Source organism: Pteropus medius, unplaced genomic scaffold (assembly GCF_902729225.1).
Source record: "Pteropus medius unplaced genomic scaffold, Ma_sr-lr_union100, whole genome shotgun sequence".
In the NCBI taxonomy this organism is placed as follows: domain Eukaryota; kingdom Metazoa; phylum Chordata; class Mammalia; order Chiroptera; family Pteropodidae; genus Pteropus; species Pteropus medius.
This window is the reverse complement of record NW_024343732.1, coordinates 1,392,927-1,413,760: the sequence shown is the minus strand read 5'-3', so window position 1 is coordinate 1,413,760 and position 20,834 is coordinate 1,392,927. Positions and strand designations below refer to the sequence as shown.

Below are 20,834 nucleotides of genomic sequence, written 5' to 3'. Positions count from 1 at the left end.
CCAAGCCTTCAACAAATAATGATAAACTCTAAGACAGTGCTATTATGACCTTTGGCTGTTGTATGGAGTTGTACCTTTACTTGTCTGGTTGCGTTTCCAACTCCCCGCCAGGCCATGAGTCCCAGAAGCTGGGCCTGCCTTACTCACCAGTGGGTCTCCAGAGCCTGGGAACGGATACAGTATGGGCTCCCCGTCAATGTTTGTCAAATGAATAAATGCAACTTTCTTACATCTGTGTGTCTCCAACACCCGGAACAGAGCTGGAGCCTTGTTCCAAATGAGTCGCCGACTCCCAGCTACCCCAATTGGGACTTCCTTACCTGAAAACATGGATAATCATCCTAATTTTGGTGATGAAGAAAGAAGCCAAAGCCTGGTGAATAGATGAATGAATGAACAAATGATGAATGAATGGATTTTGTTACAGATGAGGAAGCCCAGAGAGATTAAGGGACTTGCCCAAAGCTACACAGCAAAGGAGGATGTCACCTGGAGGTGTAGGGTCACCCCATAGTCTCCTCTAGGGTCATTTTATACATAAAGCACTGGGCTCAGGGCCTTCGTACTCTTCCCAGAAGACCTAAAAAATTTGAAACTTGAAAAAGAAGACCCCGCCAAATCAGAAAAGAGACCTGGAAACTCAAAACTAGTGTGTCTGTTAAATTGTATAGAGCAGTGGATTGGAGCCAGGCTACTGGGTTCAAATACCACCTTGCCTGTGCTAAGCTGTGAGACCTAAGGAGACAGCGCACTTCTCTGCCTCAGCTTCCTCATCTGTAAAGCCCAGGTGATGACTGTACTGTCTTTTCAGGACTGAATGCATTAAGACAGGGCCCTGCTTGCAGGAGGTCACATCGACTCATTCACCTCTATTTGAATCTATCATGAATATGTTACCTGTGAAACCATTTTCAGATTTGATATTTCACACTTTGCAAGAATTCCAGAGCAGGACTACAAGGTGGTTCATTCATTCAGGGGTGCAGCAAGCATTGATTGAGGACCTGCTGTGTGCTGGGTGCAGTCCTGGACACTAAGGGAACATGTTGGTGGACCCTTGGGCAGATATCTTGCTCTCCTAGAGCAGTCCTCAGCAGGGGTCCTCAGACAGTGGGAAACCATAGGGATTCAATTAGGGAGATACAAAGTGCTTCCAGGAAACAAGAAGACAAACAACTGGATTCAAAAATAAGTAAAGAACGTGAACAGACATCTCTCCAAAGAAGAGACATAACAAGCCCATGAAAAGATGCTCACCAGAAGCCATTAGAGAAATGCAAATCAAAACTGCAGTGAGATAGCACCTCACACCCAGTAGGATTGCTGTATATATATATATATATATATATATATATCTTGAGATATATATATATATCTCGAGCTATATATATATATCTCAAGCTGTATATATATATATATCTTATATGTATATGTATAGCTCAAGATATATATATATATATACAGCTTGAGATATATATATATAGCTCGAGATATATATATATATCTCAAGCAAAAAGAAAATAACAAGTATTGGTGGGAGAATAAGGAAATCGGAACCCTTCTGCACTGCAGATGGTAATGTAAAATGATGCAGTCACTGTGGAAAACAGGTGCACAGGCAGTTGCTCAATAAGTTAAATATAGAATGACCATATGACTCAGCCATTCCACTCCTGGTATATACCCAAAATAAATGAAAAGAGGGACTCGAACAAATCATGGTTCAAGAACATTCATAGCAGCACTAGTCACAAAAGGTGGAAACAACCCAAATGTGAACACAATGTGGTCTATCCATACAATAGAATATTACTCAGCCATGAAAAGGAATGAAACACCGATACACACCACGACATGGATGAACCTTGAAAATGCTATACTGAGTGAAGGAAGCCAGACACTATGACCATATTGTGTATGAATCCACTTATGTGAAATGTCCAGCACAAGCAAAAGCATAGAGACAGAAAATAGATTAGTGGTTGACAAAAGCGGAGGGAGGGGAATGGGAGTGACTGCTAATTGAGGACGGGGTCTCCCTTTGGGGTGATGAAAATATACCAGAGCCAGAGGTTGCACAACATTGTGAGTGCACTAAATGCCACTGAATTGTTCACTCTAAAATGGTGAATTTATGTCATGTAAATTTCACCTCCATTTTTAAAACTTAAAAAAAATAATAATGACCAAAAACGTGCCTATGGTTAGAACAAAGCCTAGCAGCGAAGGACAGGGGTTCCTGTTCGGGATGGGAGTCCAGGAAGGCCTCACATAGGAGGTGACATTTCTGCAAAGCCCTGAAAGGAGGTGACCGATGGAAATCACAATTGCAAGGTCTACAGGTAGAACCAAATATCAAAGTGAATTAAAAACTTGTTCAAGATTCTTTTTAAATAAATAAATAAATAAATAAATAAATAAATAAATAAATAAATAGATGAAGAAAGAAGGGAGCGGTGGGGAATAATTTAATAAGTTTAGGGGCCTGTGGGGCTCCTAGATGGGGCCACCACACACTTGCCCCTCAAGGGTTTGCCCCGCCCCTTCTTGGCCCCGCCCCCCAGCACCTGGAGGCCGGGAGGGGGCGCCCGCAGGGTACAGAGAGGGAGCAAAAAAGACTGTCCTAAGTTTTCGCGGAGCTTTATCCTTCCCACTGCTACCGGCACCCCGAGACCCCTGCAGCTCCCAACTTTCAGACACCCCTGCGACCCCGCCTCCCTCTGGCCTCTCGGAGTTCCCCCAACCTCCTTGCTCCTCGAAAATCTCACAGACTCCTCCACTGCCCCCAGGCTCCGCAGGACCCCTGCCATGGCCCGCTCGTACGGCAGCCGGGTGCTGGCCGCGATGATCCTGCTGGGCGTCCCAGCGGCCGTGCTGGCGGCGCTGGGCGCGCAGCTGCTGTTCCAGCTGCAGGCGGGCCGCGCGGAGCTGCGGGGACCGCGCGCCGACGGGCTGGGCCCAGAGCTGGGGGCCGGCCCGGGGCTGCCTGAGGACGCGGCCGGGGCACTGCTGCCTCTGGCCGCTGCGCTCGCCGCGCTCTCCCTGGTACTGGGCCTCACTTGCCTGCTGCTTGCCGCACTCTGCGGCCACCTGGGCGCCGAGCTGGCCAGGGGGCCTGGTCCAGGCAGGTAGGAGGAATGGCCCCTCCGCCCGGCCGTCGGCTGGGCGAGCCCTGGCGAGCCACTGATTTTCTCTGGGCGCCAGGTTGAAAAAGAACTTCCCTCCCTCCCTTCCTCCATCCATTCCTCCCATCTCTTTATCTTCTCTCCCTGCCTCCCTCCCTCCCTCCTTCCTTCCCTCTCTCCCCTTTTCTTCCATCCTTGCCTCCCTTCCTCTGTTCTCTATTAGTTGAAAATTTGCAGCAGGTGCCACCACTACTGCATCCGACTCCCCGCCCCTCCCCCATTTTACAGATGTAGCAAGCAAGGTTCAGAGAGGGCCTGGGGTCAGCTAGCTCTAGTGTTAAAAGCGCTTGTCATTTATGGAACATTAAGCTCTAATTACAGAGAGACCCGAGAGGAGGCAACTTTCGTTACACTGGTGGGAAGTGACTGATGTTGGCAACCCTCAGAGCCTCCATTTTCTGATCTCACGGGACTGGAGAAGGGAGAGTGCGCAACGCTGAAGCCTGTAGCACCGTGACAGACCCAAAACTAGGTCCTCAGTCAGTGTCAGCTCTTGGGAATCTGTTTCTATTATCATTGGTAGCAAGTAAACCACAGTTTCTCCCAAATAAGATTATGGCAGTTTCTCCCAAATAAGATTATGGCCTGTAAAATAATGGAAGTCAAGTGTCTAGCAAGTATCTGTACATAACAACTGCTTCATGAGTGTTGGATGTTTGAATGGACTGATGTATATGGAAGGGTTACGGGGGAGGGGAATGGATGGTGGATGGATGGGTGGACAGGTGGATGGTTAGTTGGATCAGTAGATGGTGAATGGGAGATGGACAATGGGTGGATGGATGGGTGGGTGGGTGATGAATGGATGGATTAATGGATGGATAGATTCACAGAGTTAAATGAATGGGTGGCTGTATGCTTGAATAATCAATGGGGATGGATAGATGGTAAATGGTGGTAGACATTTACCTGGAAGGATGGATGAGTAGGTAGATGAATGAGAGATGGACAGGTGGGTGGATGGATGGTTGGATCCTCACGTAGATCTCATTTTCCCCAAAGCTACACCACTCTGTCCTTCCCCAACCAGCTCTACTTTCTGAGTATAAAAAAGTCCTTTTTCTTCCTGCCCGCCTCCCTCCCAGGTCTGACTGGTTTCTCTATGACTGCCGTCTCCTCAGACACGTGGCCCTCGGCCTCTTCTGCTGCGGGGTCTCGGTCTACTTAGCAGGTTTGTGCTGGGGAATAGGATATGGGGTATAGAGCCCTGGGTTGAGGTGGCCGGGGGTAATGGCCCTATAATTGGGATCGGCTCTGGAGTCACCCTGCCTGTGTTGAACTCTTGGCTCTGACATTTTCTCACTCTAAGACCTTGGGAAAATTCTCCTGTGACTGTTTCCTCATCGGTACAATGGGATAACTGTTTGTTGCCTTATAGAATTGCTGAGAGGATTCTGAGTTAATCCCCACAAAAGCCCACAGATAGTATCTAGTGGGGGGTTCCATAAATGGTACTTATCCTCAGAACACTTCTGAGTCATCAGTTTTCTGCATTTGCTTTGAACAAAAGTTTCTATGTCCTTGGTGGTTTCTAGAGATAGTATTTCGGAGATCGGCCTTAGCAAAAACTGTTTGGGTTACAAATATCAGAACTTCCAGCTCAAGAATGACTTAAGGTGGGGGGGAAATGCTTTATAAACTAGAAATGCAAGTTTAATCCCAAAACATGAAGCAGAGTAAAAATAATTAGCCGAGTGCCAGAGGACACTCCACACTGTCTTTCCTTCCCTGATATATAATAACTTTTCTTAGATCGATGTTCTCTCACCCACACATGCTGGTAAAGGCATCAAATCATCAAGTTTCTTTAGAGATTCCTGACATCTTATATTTTGTTGTTGTCTTGAAAAATGTGTTGATGGTCTTCAAACCGCATGCTGAGTCATATCAGATCCTTGGCAGCCCAATAAACAACTGTTTTACTGGAAGAAAAAATACTCGACTGAATGAAAAACAGGGATTTACTATCACTTTTTTTTTCTTAGTCTCATAGAAATAGAATATTAAAAGTTCCATTTAAAATATGTATTTATGAGATGTGAGCCTAGGGCTCATTGTAGGAATCTGTATATAAAATTCAGAGAACTCTGCATAACTTTTGTTGTTTGACTTAATAAAATGCTCCAGATGTAGGGTTTTTTTTTTTTTTTAGAGAGTGGATGGGGTGACTCATCTATCTGGAAAGGTCAGGGGTTGTTGGCCTCAGGTGTAGCTGGATCCAGGTGCTCAAATGAGGTCATCAGAAATGCCTCTTGCTTCACCTCTTCACCTACTGTCCCCTGAGAAAGATGCTTCATTTTTGACACAATACCTACAACCTCCAGTCTTTTCACTAGATGACAAAACTATTGGCGACTCAGAGAATAAAACGTCCTCATTCTAAAATATGAGGAAACTCACAAAGGGCAAAAAAAGGTAATCATGTCAGCCTCATTAAGTGTTAAATTAAGAATTCGTTCAGCTCCCATTTAGATTTTTTTTGAGGTTAGGTGACCTCACTCAGCAAGAATTCCCCAGCATGTCCAGCCAATCCTCCATTCATTGCCAACCAGATCCAAAAGAATAATTATAAAGACCTTTTCAAGAATGTTTAGAGCAAAAAAAGTCCTTGGCCTCACTTTAATGTCAGACATGATGCAGTGTGGATCTTTAAAAGCAAGTGTGCAGAGCCAGAGAAAACATAAAAACAGTCCACATAGAGCCAAGAAGACCTCTGTCAGCTCCAGGCTTTTCTCCTACTAGTTCCCCAGGGGCTGCAGTAAGAAAATTCTTCCATCCCCATATCCCAAGCAAAAGTCCCAGGGCTGAATCTGATTGGCTGAGCTTTGGGTCATGCTATAGCCCTGAACCAATCACTACAGTCAGGGGAAACAATTATTTAATTGGCTAATCCTGTACCATACACTGTACCATCACTGATGCCACAGGGGTGGGTCAGAGCTCCTAGACCAGCTACAAGAATGGGGGTAGGGACTGGACTAGCCATTCTCAATGGGGGCTGATTCTGCACCCCAGGGGACATTTGGCACTATCTGGAGACATTTTTGGTTGTCACAACAGGGCAAGAAGAAGGTACTACTGGTATCTAGTGGGTAGACACTGCTAAATGTCCTATAATGCATAGGACAGTACCTATAGTAAAGAAAGATGCTAACTGGATGCTGGGCAGAATGACAAGTACAGGTCTTCAAGGACAGGTCACCAACCATCTTGTTCAGATCAGCAAACCAAAACCAGAGAGGGTCTGTGATTCACTCAAGGCCAATCACAGGGATTCAGAAAGCCTGAGATCTCAGTTGTTTTCATCGTGGTAAAATACACATAAATATAAAATTTAACCTTTTATAGTAAAATCGACATCACAATGATGTATTTGTGGGGTGTGAGAGGATTGTAGGGTAATCCATGTGCCTAGTAAGTTAATCATTTTGAATGCCTGAACCCTGTTTGGGGAGCTCTCCCAGGGCTTGGGGAACAAGCATTTGTTGACTGAATAAATGAGAAATATTTCCTTCCCCAGCACTGTCTATCTACGCCCTGCTGCTCTTCGAGATCGAGACAGGAGCAGCAACCGCCTCCATCCTCGGCTTGGGCGCCCTGGCCCTGGTGGCTGCACTGACCCACACTCTGCTCCGGGCTGCCCAGGCCACCCGCCGTGGCCTGCACGAACTGTCCCCACCACATTTTGAAGACGACCCTGTCCGCCCAGCTGAAGTCTCCAAGACCAGCCCCAGGGCTCAGCCTCAGCAGGGTACTCACCACCGAACCCCCTATTCATTCCGCCTAGAACCTGGGGACACCCTCAGAGCCACAGTCACTTCCACAGCACCTGCAGCCACTGGGGGAGGCTGGGAGAGCAGCCTGCCTGCATCCCGAATGCACCGGATGCTGTCAACTGGTGGGGGGCACTGGGAAGGGGTTACCTATGAGATGCGCAGTATGCTGAGCCACAAGCCAGGGGGTTCAGGGAAGGACTCCACACTGGTGTAAGCCCAGGGATCAAAGATAGAGAGCTGGTGTCAGGCAGCAGGAAGAGGACTCTGTAGAGATAGGTCCAGGATCTGCCACACTAGCAGTATAAGTTGATTCCTCTTTCAGTTCACAGCATCCCTAGATTTGTCCTCAAGTTTGCCACATGGCACAAGATGGCTGCCAGGGCTCCAGCCTTCATCTCCTCACTTGAAGGGAAGGGCAGAGACCAGGGCTAGCTCAGCATCTTTTGGAAGCCTTCCTAGGAGGTCTCGGGACCCTTCTGCTTATACCTCACTGACCAGAGCAAAGTCATATGGCCACACCTTGCTGCCGGGGAGGCTGGGAAATATAACTGTACAGATAAAATGAGGTTCTATGATAGGCAGGAGGGAAGGGTGGGGCTTAGACAGTAGCTTTCTAAATGTCTCCGTCCATTTTACAGATGAGGAAACCGAGACCCAGAGAAGGGCAGAGACTCACCAGGGGTCCCCCGGCCAGTACTGAGCATCAGAATCAGGATTCGAACCTGGGTCCTGTAACCCCCATGCTGCTGACAGTGCAAGTCTCTGCGACTCCTTCCAGGCTGTGAGCATTTGAAACCTGTGTGTGCAGAGCTCAGAGCAGTCCAGGGCCACAGCATCCCTGGAGGGCTGCACCCAGACTCCTGGCTGTGAGTCTGGGGCTAAGATCTCTACCATTCTGTATCTCAGTTTCCTTGTCTATAAAATGGAGATGGAAGGGGTCCCTCTGCCTAGGGTTCTCATGAGACTCCGTGTAAGCCATTCTGGGAGCCTGTGTACAATTCATGTCCTCAATTCATGTCAGCTTGTGCTGCTGTCAGTTGGGATGCCTGGTGGCAGGAAAAGGGGGGTTGATGGCCAGCTTCTGGGGCTCATGAAACTGACAGGGCTATGGAGAGAATAGCTTGGAGCCTCAGAGGTCTCCAGAGGCCCTGGCCCCACTTCCTTCTGGCAGAACCCACAAATAAACTCCAACCTTCACTATTTCATATCACTTGGGCCACACCTGAATGTGCAGCATGGTCAAACCCACTGGAGGCGAGAGGATGGGGTGACAGAAATGGAGATGGGGAAGGCAGGAGTGGGGGGCAGAGGGCATACCCCTTGTAGACCTCAGTCTGGGACCCATCTCCCACAAATCTTCATGCTTATCAATTTCACTGGGGATGGGGATGGCCTTACCCTCCACCCCTACCCCAAATGGACACATGTCCCCAGAAGTCTTCCAGCCTGTCTCTTCCTGGGCCACATGGGGACTCTGGGGCCCAGGGAGCAGAAGAGGCTCAGCCACACAGTGGCTTGAAGCCCCCCTGGGACCCTTCCCAATGAGCAGAGAAGTGACAGCACCCAGAAGGGGCGCTGGTTCCCAAGCCTGAGCCCGGGTAGTGACCCAGGTGATCACAGACCTGGGTGCCCCAGCAACATTGACCATCTCCTCCCTGAGCTCCTGGGAAGCTGCACAAACTTCCTCCTTGCTGGTGAAGTGGGATCGAGATTATGTACATGAGCGTCCCATGTGGTACCTGACGTGTGGGTGCCCAGTAAGCATGGGCTCTTGGCGAGCATAATTAATATCAATGAAAATGATAAAATAAGAATAAATATCACATCTTTATCAAATGCCTGGTACTGTAGGCACGGGCCAGGTGCTTTCCGGCCTCAGCTAATCTTCAGGACAACTCCACTCACAGACAAGGAAACTGAGGCCCAAGAAGTGAGGCCACGTGGCAGCAATGGCTGGAACCCCATCACACAGGGACCCAGAAGGAACAAGTACTTGAGGAACACTGGAGACTCAAGTTTCTGAGAACTCCCTGAAATGGGGCAGGTCCTGAGGACTCAGGGTGAGGGAGAGGGGAGAGCGAAGAGGAAGCACCCCTGTCTGGCTGCCAGTGCAGAGGGCCTCATCTCCTGGACTGGTCAGGGGAACTAGAAGCTGGATCCCTTGGCCTCATCCCCAGGGCCAAGAATAGGGTGGAGATACAAAATTTAGGAGGCCTAAAAGAATTGAAAACAGGTATTCAAACAAATCCTTACACACGCAATGTTCACAGCAGCACGAGTCACAATCACCAAAAACCCATGTCCATCAACTGATGAATGGATGAATAAAATGTGGTCCATCCACACAACAGAATATGACTCAGCCATAAAAAGGAAAGAAGCACTGACACACACTACAACATGGATGAACATTGAAACCATCACACTGAGTGAAAAGCCAGACACAAAAGGTCACATTTTGTACGATTTTATCTACATAAAACGTCCAGAACAGGCAAATCGAGAGACAGAAAGCAGATTGGCAGTTACCAGGGGCTGGGAGACAGGGATGGGGGAATGACTGATAACGGGGATAGGGTCTCCTTTGGGGGTGATGAAATGTTCTGAAAATACAGAGACGTTGAGTCACTGATCAGGGTCACTAGCTAGTGAGCAGTGGAGCTGGGACCACAGCTCTCTAGAAACATCCCTCTCATACCCAGGTCTCTGAGATGCCTGGCTCAGCAGCCAGGTTTGAGCAAAAGGAAGGAAAACTAAGGTTTTGGCTCCCTCCTCTGTATCCTGAGACCGATGTCAGCTCAGCCTGGGGCTGTTAGGATTGTTGTGGCCCCAGCCCCTTCTGGAGGCTGTGAGGGTCCAGGCCCAGCAGGGTTCAGAGGGTTGGGATTTTAGTCACACAATGTCTGGTCCAGTTAGGTCACCCGGGAGCCCCGATCATAGACGGACGCCCTGGAAAGTGATCCAGGGCTGGTTTCGGGGTGGCTGAGGTGACCAGGGAAAACAAACGGCCTTTGCTTCCCTGCCGCATTGGATTCCCAGGCCGGCGCCAGAGCAGCCTGGGTGGAACCTGGCAGAGGCCGGCTGTGCCCAGAGGGGTAGATGTGGGAGATAGCACCAGAGGCCTAGTTTTCCCAAGGCAGCTGAGTGTGTGGGGGAGGGGGTATCTTTTGCATGATCCCCCACCCCCTCTGGGACATTTGTCTTCCCAGATTCCCAGAGCAGAGGCTTGCCTCTTTCCTCAGATCAGAGGAAGGAACCCGCTTCCCTCAGACACCTGTGCAGGGAAGTCTGCCCCTCAGACCCCCAGGGCAGTATTGTTAGACACAAGGGCCCAGGTTGGTGGCCTGTCCCTTCCAGACCCTGTGGGCCCCATTCTGGCCAATGAGCTGTGAGCAGAACTTGAACAAGATATTCACGGCTGCCCGGGGACTTAACTGACAGCGCAAGACCTTTCTGAGTTCGTCCCCGCTGTCAGGGTGAGATGGGGGCCACTCTCTAAGTGGATTTCCGCACAACTACGACCAGCAGTCTGCTGACGCCTCTCCGTGGGCACGTGATATGGACAAGAAATAAGCCTTGGCCTTTCTGAGCCAGAGATCTGGGTATGTTCCTAATGGCAGCAGAACCTGGGCCACCCTGATGCTACAGGGATGTGGGGCAGACCAGAGAAGGGAGAAGCGCACATGTGGCAGAAGGACAGCCCCAGCCTGGGGCAGTTAATTTCGCAAATACAGTTGACCCTCATCATTCGCAGGTTCTGTATTTGTAAGTTCTCCTTCTGGACAAAATTTATTTGTAACTCCAAAATCAAGACTCCTGGTACTTTCATGAGTCACGGCAAGCGCAGGTTCCCAGCTGAGGTAGAACAAGGTGATGCTCTGCTTTCTTGTCCCTGTAAACACAGCCTTTCGTAGTCTATTTAGTGGCACGTTTTTCATGTTTTTGTACTTTTCCTTGGTATTTTACTGGTTTAAAAGGCCCCTGAGCATAGTGCTGAAGGGCTGTCTGCTGTCCCTAAGCTCAAGAAGGCTACGATGTGCCTTCCAGAGAAAATGCCTGTTAGATGAGCTTTGTTCAGGCCTGAGTTAATGCTGTGGGCAGTGAGTTCGATGTTGACAGATCAGCAGCATGTATAATAAACAAAGTGTCCCGAAACACACAGAACAAAGTTATGTATTGATCACTTGACAAAGATGTGACCAGACTCATGAGAACCTACCTATTTTCCCAAGGAATCCAATTCAATTTTCACAACAACTTTATAAAACATAACTACTGCAAATAAGAGTCGACTGTTTGTATCCACAGCACAGGGGAAGAAAAGGAACGCAGAAGAGGAAAGCCTGCTGGTTGAGGGCAGGCTCTGAGTTCTAATCTCAGCTGATCTTAACCGCCCCCTGCCTCAGTTTTCCTATCTGTAAAATGGTGACAAAGCAGGGGCTCCCCATGGGGCTGTAGGAGGACTGGGTGAGAGACCATGCCACAGGGGCTCAGGACATGTCCCTGTAATAAACGGTAGCTGTTACTACTATTACTGTTATGCACAAGAATAGAGGGGCAGGACCAGCCTTCTGTGATCTAGAATCCTAGATCGGGGCTTCACTGAGCCTCAGTTTCCCATTCTGTGGAATGGAAGTGGCAACAGCACCACCTCCCCTATAGGATTTCATCCACTTGCCAGCCCAGCTTGTGGTCCATGTGCAAGGTGAAGACCAGGAGCCACAGAAGACCTAGGGCCAGGAAAAGGACTCCAGAGAGCAGACAGCACAGCATTTATTGCCAGGAGGACGCCACTCCAAGTTTAGACACAAATAACTTCAAGGCACTGGTTTCCGTCCAGCCCCCAACCCCTGCCCTACACGGCCCACGACAGGAGACCCCATCACCGAGCAGCCAGGTCCGCCCCCTCCTTCAGGGCGGCAGCTCCACATGGCTGACAGTCCAGAATGCCTTGTGCCACCAAGGTCCCCAACATGAGGTGGGGTGGACAGCTGCCAGTCCAGCATGTGTCGGGCAAGGGGCTCTTCCCTGGGGCAGGCGAAGGGCTATGACACGCTGGGAGGCAGGCGTGCAGCTGCTGTTTTCTCCACCACGAAGCCGTAGTTGTACTGGGGGAGGGGAGAGTGCACAGTGAGGGGGTGTATGGAGGGTGCCCAAGAAATGAGGGGTCACTTAGGGACTGAGCAACCTCTAGCCTTGGAGAGGTGGGGTGAGGCTGGGGGAGACTGGGGCAGTGTGGCGGTGGTCATAGGACCCCCTCCCCACCCCTGCACGCACCTCCTCCTCAATGTCCGCCAGCGACTTGATGGTAAGATCAGCAAAGGCAGAGAAGGCCTGGTGGGCAGGGGCGGATCAGTTTTGGGTCTAGACCCCCCCCACTTGGAACCCACATTTCCTTATCTTCAAGGAGGGCACCCCTCAGTATTTGCCTGAATATCCCTTCCCTCTTCCTGCCACAGCCTCTACCCATCAGCATCCAGCTACCCTACCTGACTTCTCCATTCCAGACAGAGACCCTCCATCCCACACCTCCATTGGCTTCCAGCCTCCCCTAACACAGGAATGTGGGCCTCTGTGCTAGGGGGCTAAGTGCATGGATGACGCTCACTGCGCTCGGGTGCTAGAAAGGTGATGGGCAACGTCAGATCCAGGCTCCCCAGGGCCCAGACTCACCAGGGGGCCACAGCTCTTGCCCTCGAATCGGGGATGCAGCGTGAAGGGAACTCCATCCATGGCTGAGGAAAGCATGGTGCAGAGGGTAAGGATCTGAGGGGCAGGAGGCTTGGAGCCTGGCTGCTGTCCACCCCACCCGAGAGGCCAACCCGGAAGGCTCCCTTCCCCCTGCCCAGTTTCTATAGAATGGGGGTGGAGCCAGGCCTGGTTCCAATCTTGGCCCTGCCTCTTCCAGGCTATGTAAATTTTGGCCAGTCTCACCCCACCCTTGTGCCTCAGTTTCTCACTCTGCACTCACCTGAGATGCCATAGAGGTTGGAAGCCTCATATATGGAGTCACTCCTCCGCAGGGTAGAAGCCCGCGAGCCCAGTCTCGACAGCGTCCGCTCCGGGAAGCCGCCCTTGCTGGTGGGGACCAGACAGCCCAGGTCAGGACTGACCCCCATTACCACCTCCATCCCCGAGCCCAGGACTCACCTGGGCTTGTTCGGTGGGTCCAGGGAGAGGCCCTGCATATCCCGGCTGAGAGCTCGGGGCTTGGGTACTGGCCGGGGGGCCTTTGCTTTCTTGCACCAGATGGCAAAGCCACCCATGTCCCTAGAAGAGGGAAGGAGGGGAGGAGTTCTGGTGCAGCCAGGGCTGAGAACAGGAGAAGGAAAGAGGAACCCAGACCTCTGAGTGACCTTGCCTTTTGGGGAATTTTCCTTTCAGCATTTCAGCCCACATCCTAAGCAACTTCTGGGTCCCATGGCCGTAGTGTGCACTTCAGACACACCAACTCATTTATTTCTCACGCTGGCCCTATGATCCTGTTTTAACATGTGAAAACTGAGGCAGAGAGAGGCGGTAGAAGAAACGGGAGGCCTCAGAGGAGTCCCTGAGGGTCAGAGGTGTACATGTGGGAGCAGAGGGCAAGGAAGGAGGCCAGAGGCTGGGGGACAATCCTACCCTACTCGCAGGTATCCAGGCACAGTCTTGGTCTTCCCACTCAGCCGAATGTCAAACACAGCTGTGTCCGCGGCACCCAGGGGCACCAACTTCACACACATGCGCTTCTTCTTGGACATGGAGGCCTCTAGAGTGAGGGGGCAGGGGAGTGAGAAAAAGAAAAAGCAGGGAAGGGAACCAAAGATGGCTCCAAGACGACACTGGCCAAGGTGCTGTTTAAGGCAATCACCTGGATGGTGTTAGGGTGGTGGTTAAATCAGAAACGGTATGACCATAGAAGGGGACTCCATGCAGCCTTTAGGAGTCATTGGGACAGGCTCATCTTTGGTGACATGGAGGAGCATTCATTGGGTGACTGTGTGTACCACAGCGAGAGTGGGTAACTGTGGAATCAAACAGAACTGGGTGCCTATGAGCCAAATCCCACCCAATGTCCATTTTTGTAGGGCTCATGAGCTAAGAATTGGCTTTTACATTTTTAAAGGATTATGGAGGGGAAAAAAAAAAAGAATATGCAACAGACACCACCTGGCCTACAAAACCTAAAATATTTACTAACTGGCCCTTTACAGAAAAAGTTTGCCAACTCCACTAACAATAAATCTACCCTGAAAATCAAATATAAATGACAAGACACGGTAGGAGGCGGGGAGAGCTGCGTGGTTAGAAAGCAGTGCCGTCGGGGCTGGGAGCGCAGCACCAAGAGTGCAGTGGACAGAAGAGGAAGAGTGTGGAGGGCAAAGCATTAGCTAACCCAAAGAGTAGGGAAAGGGTGCTCCAAGCAGAGGAATCGGAGTGTGCAAAAGCCTAGAAATGAAAAAAGAGAACTACGCGTGGTTCAGAAAATGTAGCAGTAACAGCAATAAAACAGGTCGCAATTGTTACTCTAGTACAGACTGTGCCAATTGCACATTTTTACGCAGGGCAGGGTCCATCACTCCGCCCTAGAAAAGGGCTCTGAGTCCTCAGCCAACCCTGTCATCACCCAGTGCATTGAGGGAGCGGCGGAGACTCAGAAATCACGCGCCTGTTGTCCCTCCACCCCACTTCCAGGTCCTCCACGCAGGGACGCAAACGTGCCCTCCACCACCCCCAGCTTTCGACGCGGGCCTCACTGGAGTCCAGGGGGTCGCAGACCGGGGAGAAGCCCGGCGGGAGGGGGCTCTTGTCTACCAGGATCTGGATATCGGCCACCACGTTCTCCTGCGGATTCTGGGGGAGCGGGGTGGGGAATACAGGGAGAGTCACTCAGCTGCGGGGACGACGCGCCTGGCATAGGGCCCGGCGAATGAACGGGGGAGTGGGCGGACCCTGGGGATCCCGGAGATGGGCACTCCTTACCTCCAAATTGCCCAAGGTACTGAGACACAGGAAGTAACCAGATTTCTGTGCGAAGCTCTTGCCGAAACTGGCGGGCGCTCCCTCCACGGTGCAAGAGATCTACAGCGGGACGCGGGTCAGCGCCAGGCTCCTGCCCTACTGCAGCAACCCCTGTCCCCATTCAATCCCCGTCCCCCGACGCCGCTCACCGCACTGAATCCCCGCGGCGGAGCCGCCGAGGCTGACGACCAGACCAGGCCAGTCAGGGGCGCCGCGTCGTGCCCGAGATCCATAGTCCGATCCAAGCGCCAAAGTGGATGAACCGCCTTGGATTTCTGAAACGCTGTCAGAAGACCGAGTTCGGGCAGGAGTTCAAACTACAACTCCCAGACAGCTTTGCGAGGGCGGGGCCCATTAAGTGCGGTTTGCGCGTGCCTGGAAAGCCGCCGGCCAATCGTGTGGGGATGCGGAGCCACGCCCTTCGTGCGTCGCCCAGGTTGGTCTGTAAGCAGAGACGTTTGCGGAAATCTTACTCCCTTCCTTCTGATGTCCAGCAATTTCCGCCGGAAACGTCCCTACTCAGAACCAGGGTACCCGCTCGCTGCAAAACAGAACTACGTTCCCCAGAATTCCTTGCGTTATCAGCGTGTCCTGTGGAGCCAGGTTCTGGGTTTCCCCAGAAATTTGAAAAATATGAAAAACCCACAGTTATCGTTCTGGAAAGTCATATCAAAGGAAATTTCATGGGTTACGCAGCGATTAGTTTAAATAAAGAAAATTATAGACCTCCATAAGCCATGAAATCTTGATATAACTTGAGGACTTGTTCAGATACGATTAATATTTTTAAATGAGATATAAGAGTACTTAATATGGAAACATGCTTGTACACCTTTCGGGGGGGAAATATGGAAAATTAGGGAACATGATATTATCTACTCTCCTATATTTTCCAAAGTTCTACAATATCATGGGTTGGCCTGCTCCCTCTTTTTTGTCTGACCTGTAAGTTAGAAATGCTATATTTGTAAATGATTGAGATCAAAGAAGAAGAATATGTAGTGACATGTGAAAATTACATGAAATTCAAATCTCAGTGCTCAAAGGAAAAATCCCAGAAAAGATGACCTAATAATGAGATACAGACACCAACATCCCATGGGTCCACATTAGTCTCACCGCTTAAGAGAAATGTTGGCTCGCAACCTCAGGAGTTCCGGGGTGACATCTGAAACTGGGCACCATGAACAAAGGACAAGAAGAGATAGAAGAAAGAGGCAGACCACTCCAGATTGGTAAGTGGCAGTTTAATAACATATGAGGCCTGTCTTGGGCACCACAAGACAAGTACATCTCACATCACCTACCAGAATTTTAAAACTGGGTTCAGTCACGTATACCATCCACATGGGCTCAACAACACATTACTCTCTCAAGGTTGTACCTTGAAGTGGCTCCTAGTGTGAAAAACATGGATTAAGATGATTCCCAAAATACTTCTTCAACCAAGAGCCCCATTATCTGAATCATTGATCCATTAAGTCCCCTAAGCTGGGGGTTGGATCACTCAGAACTTTTATTCGCTCATGTCCTCATGTGATTTAATAACAATCATACATTAGCAGACTCATCACGTATGAACACACAACACTCTGCTCAAATAATGGCAGAGGTGTCACCTTGCGAGGCAGTATTAATGTCCAAGGCCATCCTATTTTGGAAGACAGCTTTTCTCATTAGAGATATTTCAGTATTCAGTAAAGACAGGCTTTGTCGGCTATCATTTAAGGCTTGCTGGGTGAATGAACTAAAGGTTTCTGTGTGTGCTATAATGTCCTCCAGGCCAATGGAGAGAACAGACACGGCAGCCAAATGATCATACCAGTGGGAAACAGAACGTGCCTACCTGGTCTTGAGGAAAGGGAGATTGGCAAGTTTTAATACCAGAGGGAGGGACTCTTCGCTGTGCCCAAGGAAAACCATATTCTCAACCTGCCCTTACCACAATATGCTGTTCCTTTGTGAGGGGCTCCACCTACAGGAATATCATGTACACTGCTAGGAGCCATTGCTCTAAGGGGTATATCAGCTTTCTGCCCCTTTGGTCCAGGCCTGGGACCAAAATCCTAGGAGCACTCCCTCCTTCTGTTGTCTCTGCCACAGCACCCAAATTATATCTTTCTGAGTCACAGACACATCTAACTCAAATGGTAGCCTTGCTTGAGAGATGCCCAGAGTTCCAATCTGCTTCACTAGTATTTTTTTTTCTTCTCAAAAGCAGCTCACTGCTCTGATCCCTAGTCCCACATATGTCTTTTTTTTTTTTAACCTGGCAGTATAAGGGGCAGAGGCACTGTGCCAGGTGGGGAATAAAAGTCTTCTAAAACCCCAAAATTCCTACAAAGACATGCACCTCTTACACATTCTTAGTTGGATAAGCCTGCACCTTGTCAATTACAGCCCCTAGGACAATGAGCACCTTACCCAACCATGCGACTCCCAGAAAATTTACAGCAGTGCCTGGGCTTCGAATTTTCTGTGGGTTCACCACACACCCTCTCACTTGCAGATGCTTCAGCAAAGTCTACAGAGTGTCCTGCACCAAAAGCAAGTCTTCAATTTCAACATTATCTCATCAATATAGTGGGCCGATTTTACTGATGTGGGGAAAGAGATCAGGGACTGGTCTCAGGTTACCATATCATGACATCTTGTGGGGCTGTGCAGGTAGCCCTGGAGAAGCACTTGAAAGGCCTTTTAATGTGCCTTCCATTTGAAGGCAAATTGATCTTGTGACTCATTGGCTAGAGATACACTGAAAAAAGCATTTGCTAAGTCTAATACAGGCTGGTACACTCCTAGGACTGTGACCAAGGAATCTAAGATGGTGGCAATGTTGGGCACAGCCTCATAGATGGGACGACACCACTTCATTCAATTTTTGGTAGTTGACAGTCATCTGCCATGGGCCATCTGGTTTTTTCCCCTCAGCATACCAGGCTGTTAAAAGCACTACGAGCAGGGTGTACAATACCCACTCAGGCAATTCTTACATAGTTTCTCTTATTTCCTTATGCCCTTCCCCCAAGACATTTTATACTGTTTGATAGTTACCACTCTTTGCAGGGGTGGTAGACTTACTGGTTCCCAGTTGGCATTTCCCCTCAGCAATGGTTTTATCAACTGAAGGCAGAACTCACCTATAGAGGGGTTGGGTAGGCTTATAGAGTTTGCCTTGTAGGATATCAATGTTCTCTGGTGTTGGAGAGATAAAAAAACTCATATTTTCAGTGCAGCCACTATGAAAAACAGTATGGAGCTTCCTAAAAATGAAAAATAAAAAATAGAGCTACCATACGATTCAGCAATCCCACTTCTGAGTATTTATCTAAAGAAAATAAAAACACTAATTTGAAAAGTTATCTGCACCCCCATGTTCATTGCAGCATTACTTACAATAGCCAAGGTATGGAAGCAACCTAGGCGTCTACTGATGGATGAATGGCTAAAGAAAATGTGCTGTATTACTCAGCTATAAAAAATATATATATATGAAATCCTGACATTTGCTACAACATGGATGGACCTGGAGGGCATTATGTTAAGTGAAATAAGTCAGACAGAGAAAGACAAATACCACATGATTTCACTTATATGCAGAATCTTTTTAAAAAATTAATAATTAAAACAAAATAGAAACAAACTCATAGAGTAAAGAACAACCCGATGGTTGCCAAATGGGAGTAGAGGGGGGGAAATGGGTAATAAAATAACTTCATATTCTCAGGGGGAAGAATGCCCAATTTGCAGTGTCAAAGGGATCTTCTTGGCCATAACCACTTGCTCTCCATAACCATTAATAGTGCTGAGGGAGCCAGAAAACTTCTGATGGTCACCATATATTAGACTACTCTGAGCTCCAGCATCCACCAGAGCCGTCATCTTTGTTTATTTCTTGTGGACTAGTGAATAGTGAGCTCTATTCACTCTGAATGACTCTCCCCATGGAAGTGATCTTGACTGTCATCCTATACCCGGGGTATAGAAGGCACCCATCCTGTATAGGATGGGAGCAGGCAGGGCATCAGGGATGGTAGGAAAGTGGGGCAGGTCTGAACTGTTGTTCAGGCTTTAAGGCTTCCACGGGCTGACCGACACAGGATTGTGTTGTTGGTTTATCTTTTCAGGTAGAGTCCTGACAGCAAGGAGGTCAAACCACATTTGCTTTCTGGTTACTGTTACCAATCCCTTTACAGCCCATTGGGATACTCTTTTGACTTCTAGAGCTCCTCCTCTGTCTCGGGTTTTGCCTGTATCTGTTCCTGGGGTTTGTCATTTTACCCCAGATCAACAACAGATTGCCCAACGTCATAAATGTTTTGTCCCACAACTGGGCTCAGCATGGATATTCACATCCCTTACCAGGTGCTGAGGTTGGACTGGAGTATCTTGGCTTTCATTCCTGCAGTGAATGTGACCCAATTAGGGCCTTCAAAGACAGGGGCATAGATAGCCTGTCTCATTCCTAGCTCGCTAAGAATTTGTTGTTCTCCCTCTATATATTTCCAGGGTCCCACATGCCCAGGGAGGTCCCCCTCATTCAGCTAAGCCTTCTTGCAGAATAAAATAATGCCATCTTTAAGAGAGCGAAGACCTTGAACCTCCTGAGTGCCGTGCAGGCACTGCCAGGGGGCAAGGTGTCTGGTGACACTGCTCATTTTCTCTGCCTCCTGCTGGGCAGAGAAAGGCCATCACCCCCACACATCCCACCGCCACAGTAACAATTCCTGGATACTTCCCCTGGCCTTTTGCCAGAAGTTGGCCGCTATGTCAACAAGCTCAGCTTGAATATATCCTCTCATCAGGAATGTTTCCTGAATTGGGAGCTGCCCCACTGGCTGGGGTCGTTGTTACTATTGACAGGAGCAGACTTTGCCACCCCCAAACTATGCCTTAGGAGATACTATTTTAAGCTGGTTATTCTCAAGAAACAAAAGACTTGAGAAAAACCTAACTGCCTAAAAGGAATTTAGAAGAGGACCTGCTCCTGGAAGAGGGAGATCATGGCAGATAACAAATAAACTAGGTGTGATAGAGAAGAACCAAGCAAGGCCCTTTTGATCAAAGTTTCACTGTTAAAGATGGCCCAGCAAATATTTGTTTACCAAACATTTACTTTTACATGTCCATTCGAATTGCCTTCCTTCCCTTTGAGGTCCCAAACCACAACGCACCACCCCCTTCTCCTTAGTCCCAGTGGCATCTGAGCCTCAACTGCCGATCTGTCCTGGGGTCTCATATTCTTATGGCACCCCGTGTATCGTAAGTAATAAAGCTGGTTGTTTTCTCCTGTTAGTCTGTCTTGTACTAATTAGATTATTAGTCTAACCAGAAGAACTTAGAAATATGGGAGGAAAATGTATTTTTCCACCTTTCGCTCGATACCCTTGGTATTGAGGGGTCCAGTGGCACAGATGCTGCATACATTTCATTATCAACGATCACAACACCCTCCTCTTCACTCTCATCACTTTCCCAGGGATTCCACCTCTTAGCCTTCCAATCAGGCTTCGTCGAAAGCAGTCCGACCTTACTCTAAGCTAAACCCAGAATGGTGATACAGCTGTTTTAGAGAGAAAACTCACAAACTTTCTGTTTGCACATCTGGGACGAGAGTGAGGGAAGTTTGGCATTCGCCTTGGTTGCAAAATTTAGGGGAGCACCAAAAGGTTCTGTTATTATCATTCCCATTTTACAGCTATGGAAACTGAGGCCAAGAAGAATTTGCTTGCCTAGAGTCTCACAGGGAGGCAGGGCTGCTCACACACAGCCTTGGCCTCTGACCCACAATTGTGGCCCCAAGGTGACCCTAAAATTTGAAGGCCAGCACAGTGCAGGTTGCATAAGTCAGCTTTACTCAGGGTTGTGTCTT

At 49.1% G+C, this 20,834-nt stretch overlaps 2 protein-coding genes across 3 annotated transcripts; one reads left to right on the top strand and one right to left on the bottom strand.

Moving 5' to 3' along the window:
• The first annotated feature begins 2,594 nt into the window (after window positions 1-2,594).
• TMEM221 (transmembrane protein 221) lies at window positions 2,595-9,295 on the top strand. Its single transcript, XM_039867791.1, has 3 exons — window positions 2,595-3,128; window positions 4,271-4,356; window positions 6,706-9,295. Exons 1-3 carry the CDS (start codon window positions 2,809-2,811, stop codon window positions 7,173-7,175), a joined length of 876 nt encoding a protein of 291 aa, XP_039723725.1. The 5' UTR covers window positions 2,595-2,808; the 3' UTR covers window positions 7,176-9,295.
• Window positions 9,296-11,710: 2,415 nt separating this feature from the next.
• Window positions 11,711-15,294, bottom strand: MVB12A (multivesicular body subunit 12A). Of its 2 annotated transcripts, XM_039867792.1 has the most exons (9): window positions 15,112-15,291; window positions 14,924-15,022; window positions 14,698-14,794; window positions 13,583-13,709; window positions 13,112-13,231; window positions 12,933-13,039; window positions 12,635-12,696; window positions 12,239-12,295; window positions 11,711-12,069 (listed from the first exon to the last, which is right to left on the bottom strand). In XM_039867792.1, the coding sequence occupies exons 1-9, from the start codon at window positions 15,193-15,195 to the stop codon at window positions 12,007-12,009; spliced, it is 816 nt and encodes a 271-aa protein (XP_039723726.1). In that variant the 5' UTR covers window positions 15,196-15,291; the 3' UTR covers window positions 11,711-12,006. The 2 variants fall into 2 exon arrangements, with proteins under 2 accessions (XP_039723726.1, XP_039723727.1); XM_039867793.1 differs by lacking the exon at window positions 12,239-12,295 and having other exon boundaries at window positions 15,112-15,294.
• Between the last annotated feature and the right edge of the window lie 5,540 nt (window positions 15,295-20,834).

What these genes read in the sequence shown, in the direction of transcription:
- TMEM221 (XM_039867791.1), top strand. Translation starts at nt 2,809, where the DNA reads ATGGCCCGCTCGTACGGCAGCCGGGTGCTGGCCGCGATGATCCTGCTG. An exon ending in AGGGGGCCTGGTCCAGGCAG is followed by an intron (nt 3,129 to 4,270) that starts GTAGGAGGAATG and finishes CCTCCCTCCCAG; the next exon opens with GTCTGACTGGTTTCTCTATG. An exon ending in GGTCTCGGTCTACTTAGCAG is followed by an intron (nt 4,357 to 6,705) that starts GTTTGTGCTGGG and finishes TTCCTTCCCCAG; the next exon opens with CACTGTCTATCTACGCCCTG.
- MVB12A (XM_039867792.1), bottom strand. Translation starts at nt 15,195, where the DNA reads ATGGATCTCGGGCACGACGCGGCGCCCCTGACTGGCCTGGTCTGGTCG. An exon ending in CTGCGACCCCCTGGACTCCA is followed by an intron (nt 13,710 to 14,697) that starts GTGAGGCCCGCG and finishes CCCTCACTCTAG; the next exon opens with AGGCCTCCATGTCCAAGAAG. An exon ending in TGGCGGACATTGAGGAGGAG is followed by an intron (nt 12,070 to 12,238) that starts GTGCGTGCAGGG and finishes CCCCTCCCCCAG; the next exon opens with TACAACTACGGCTTCGTGGT.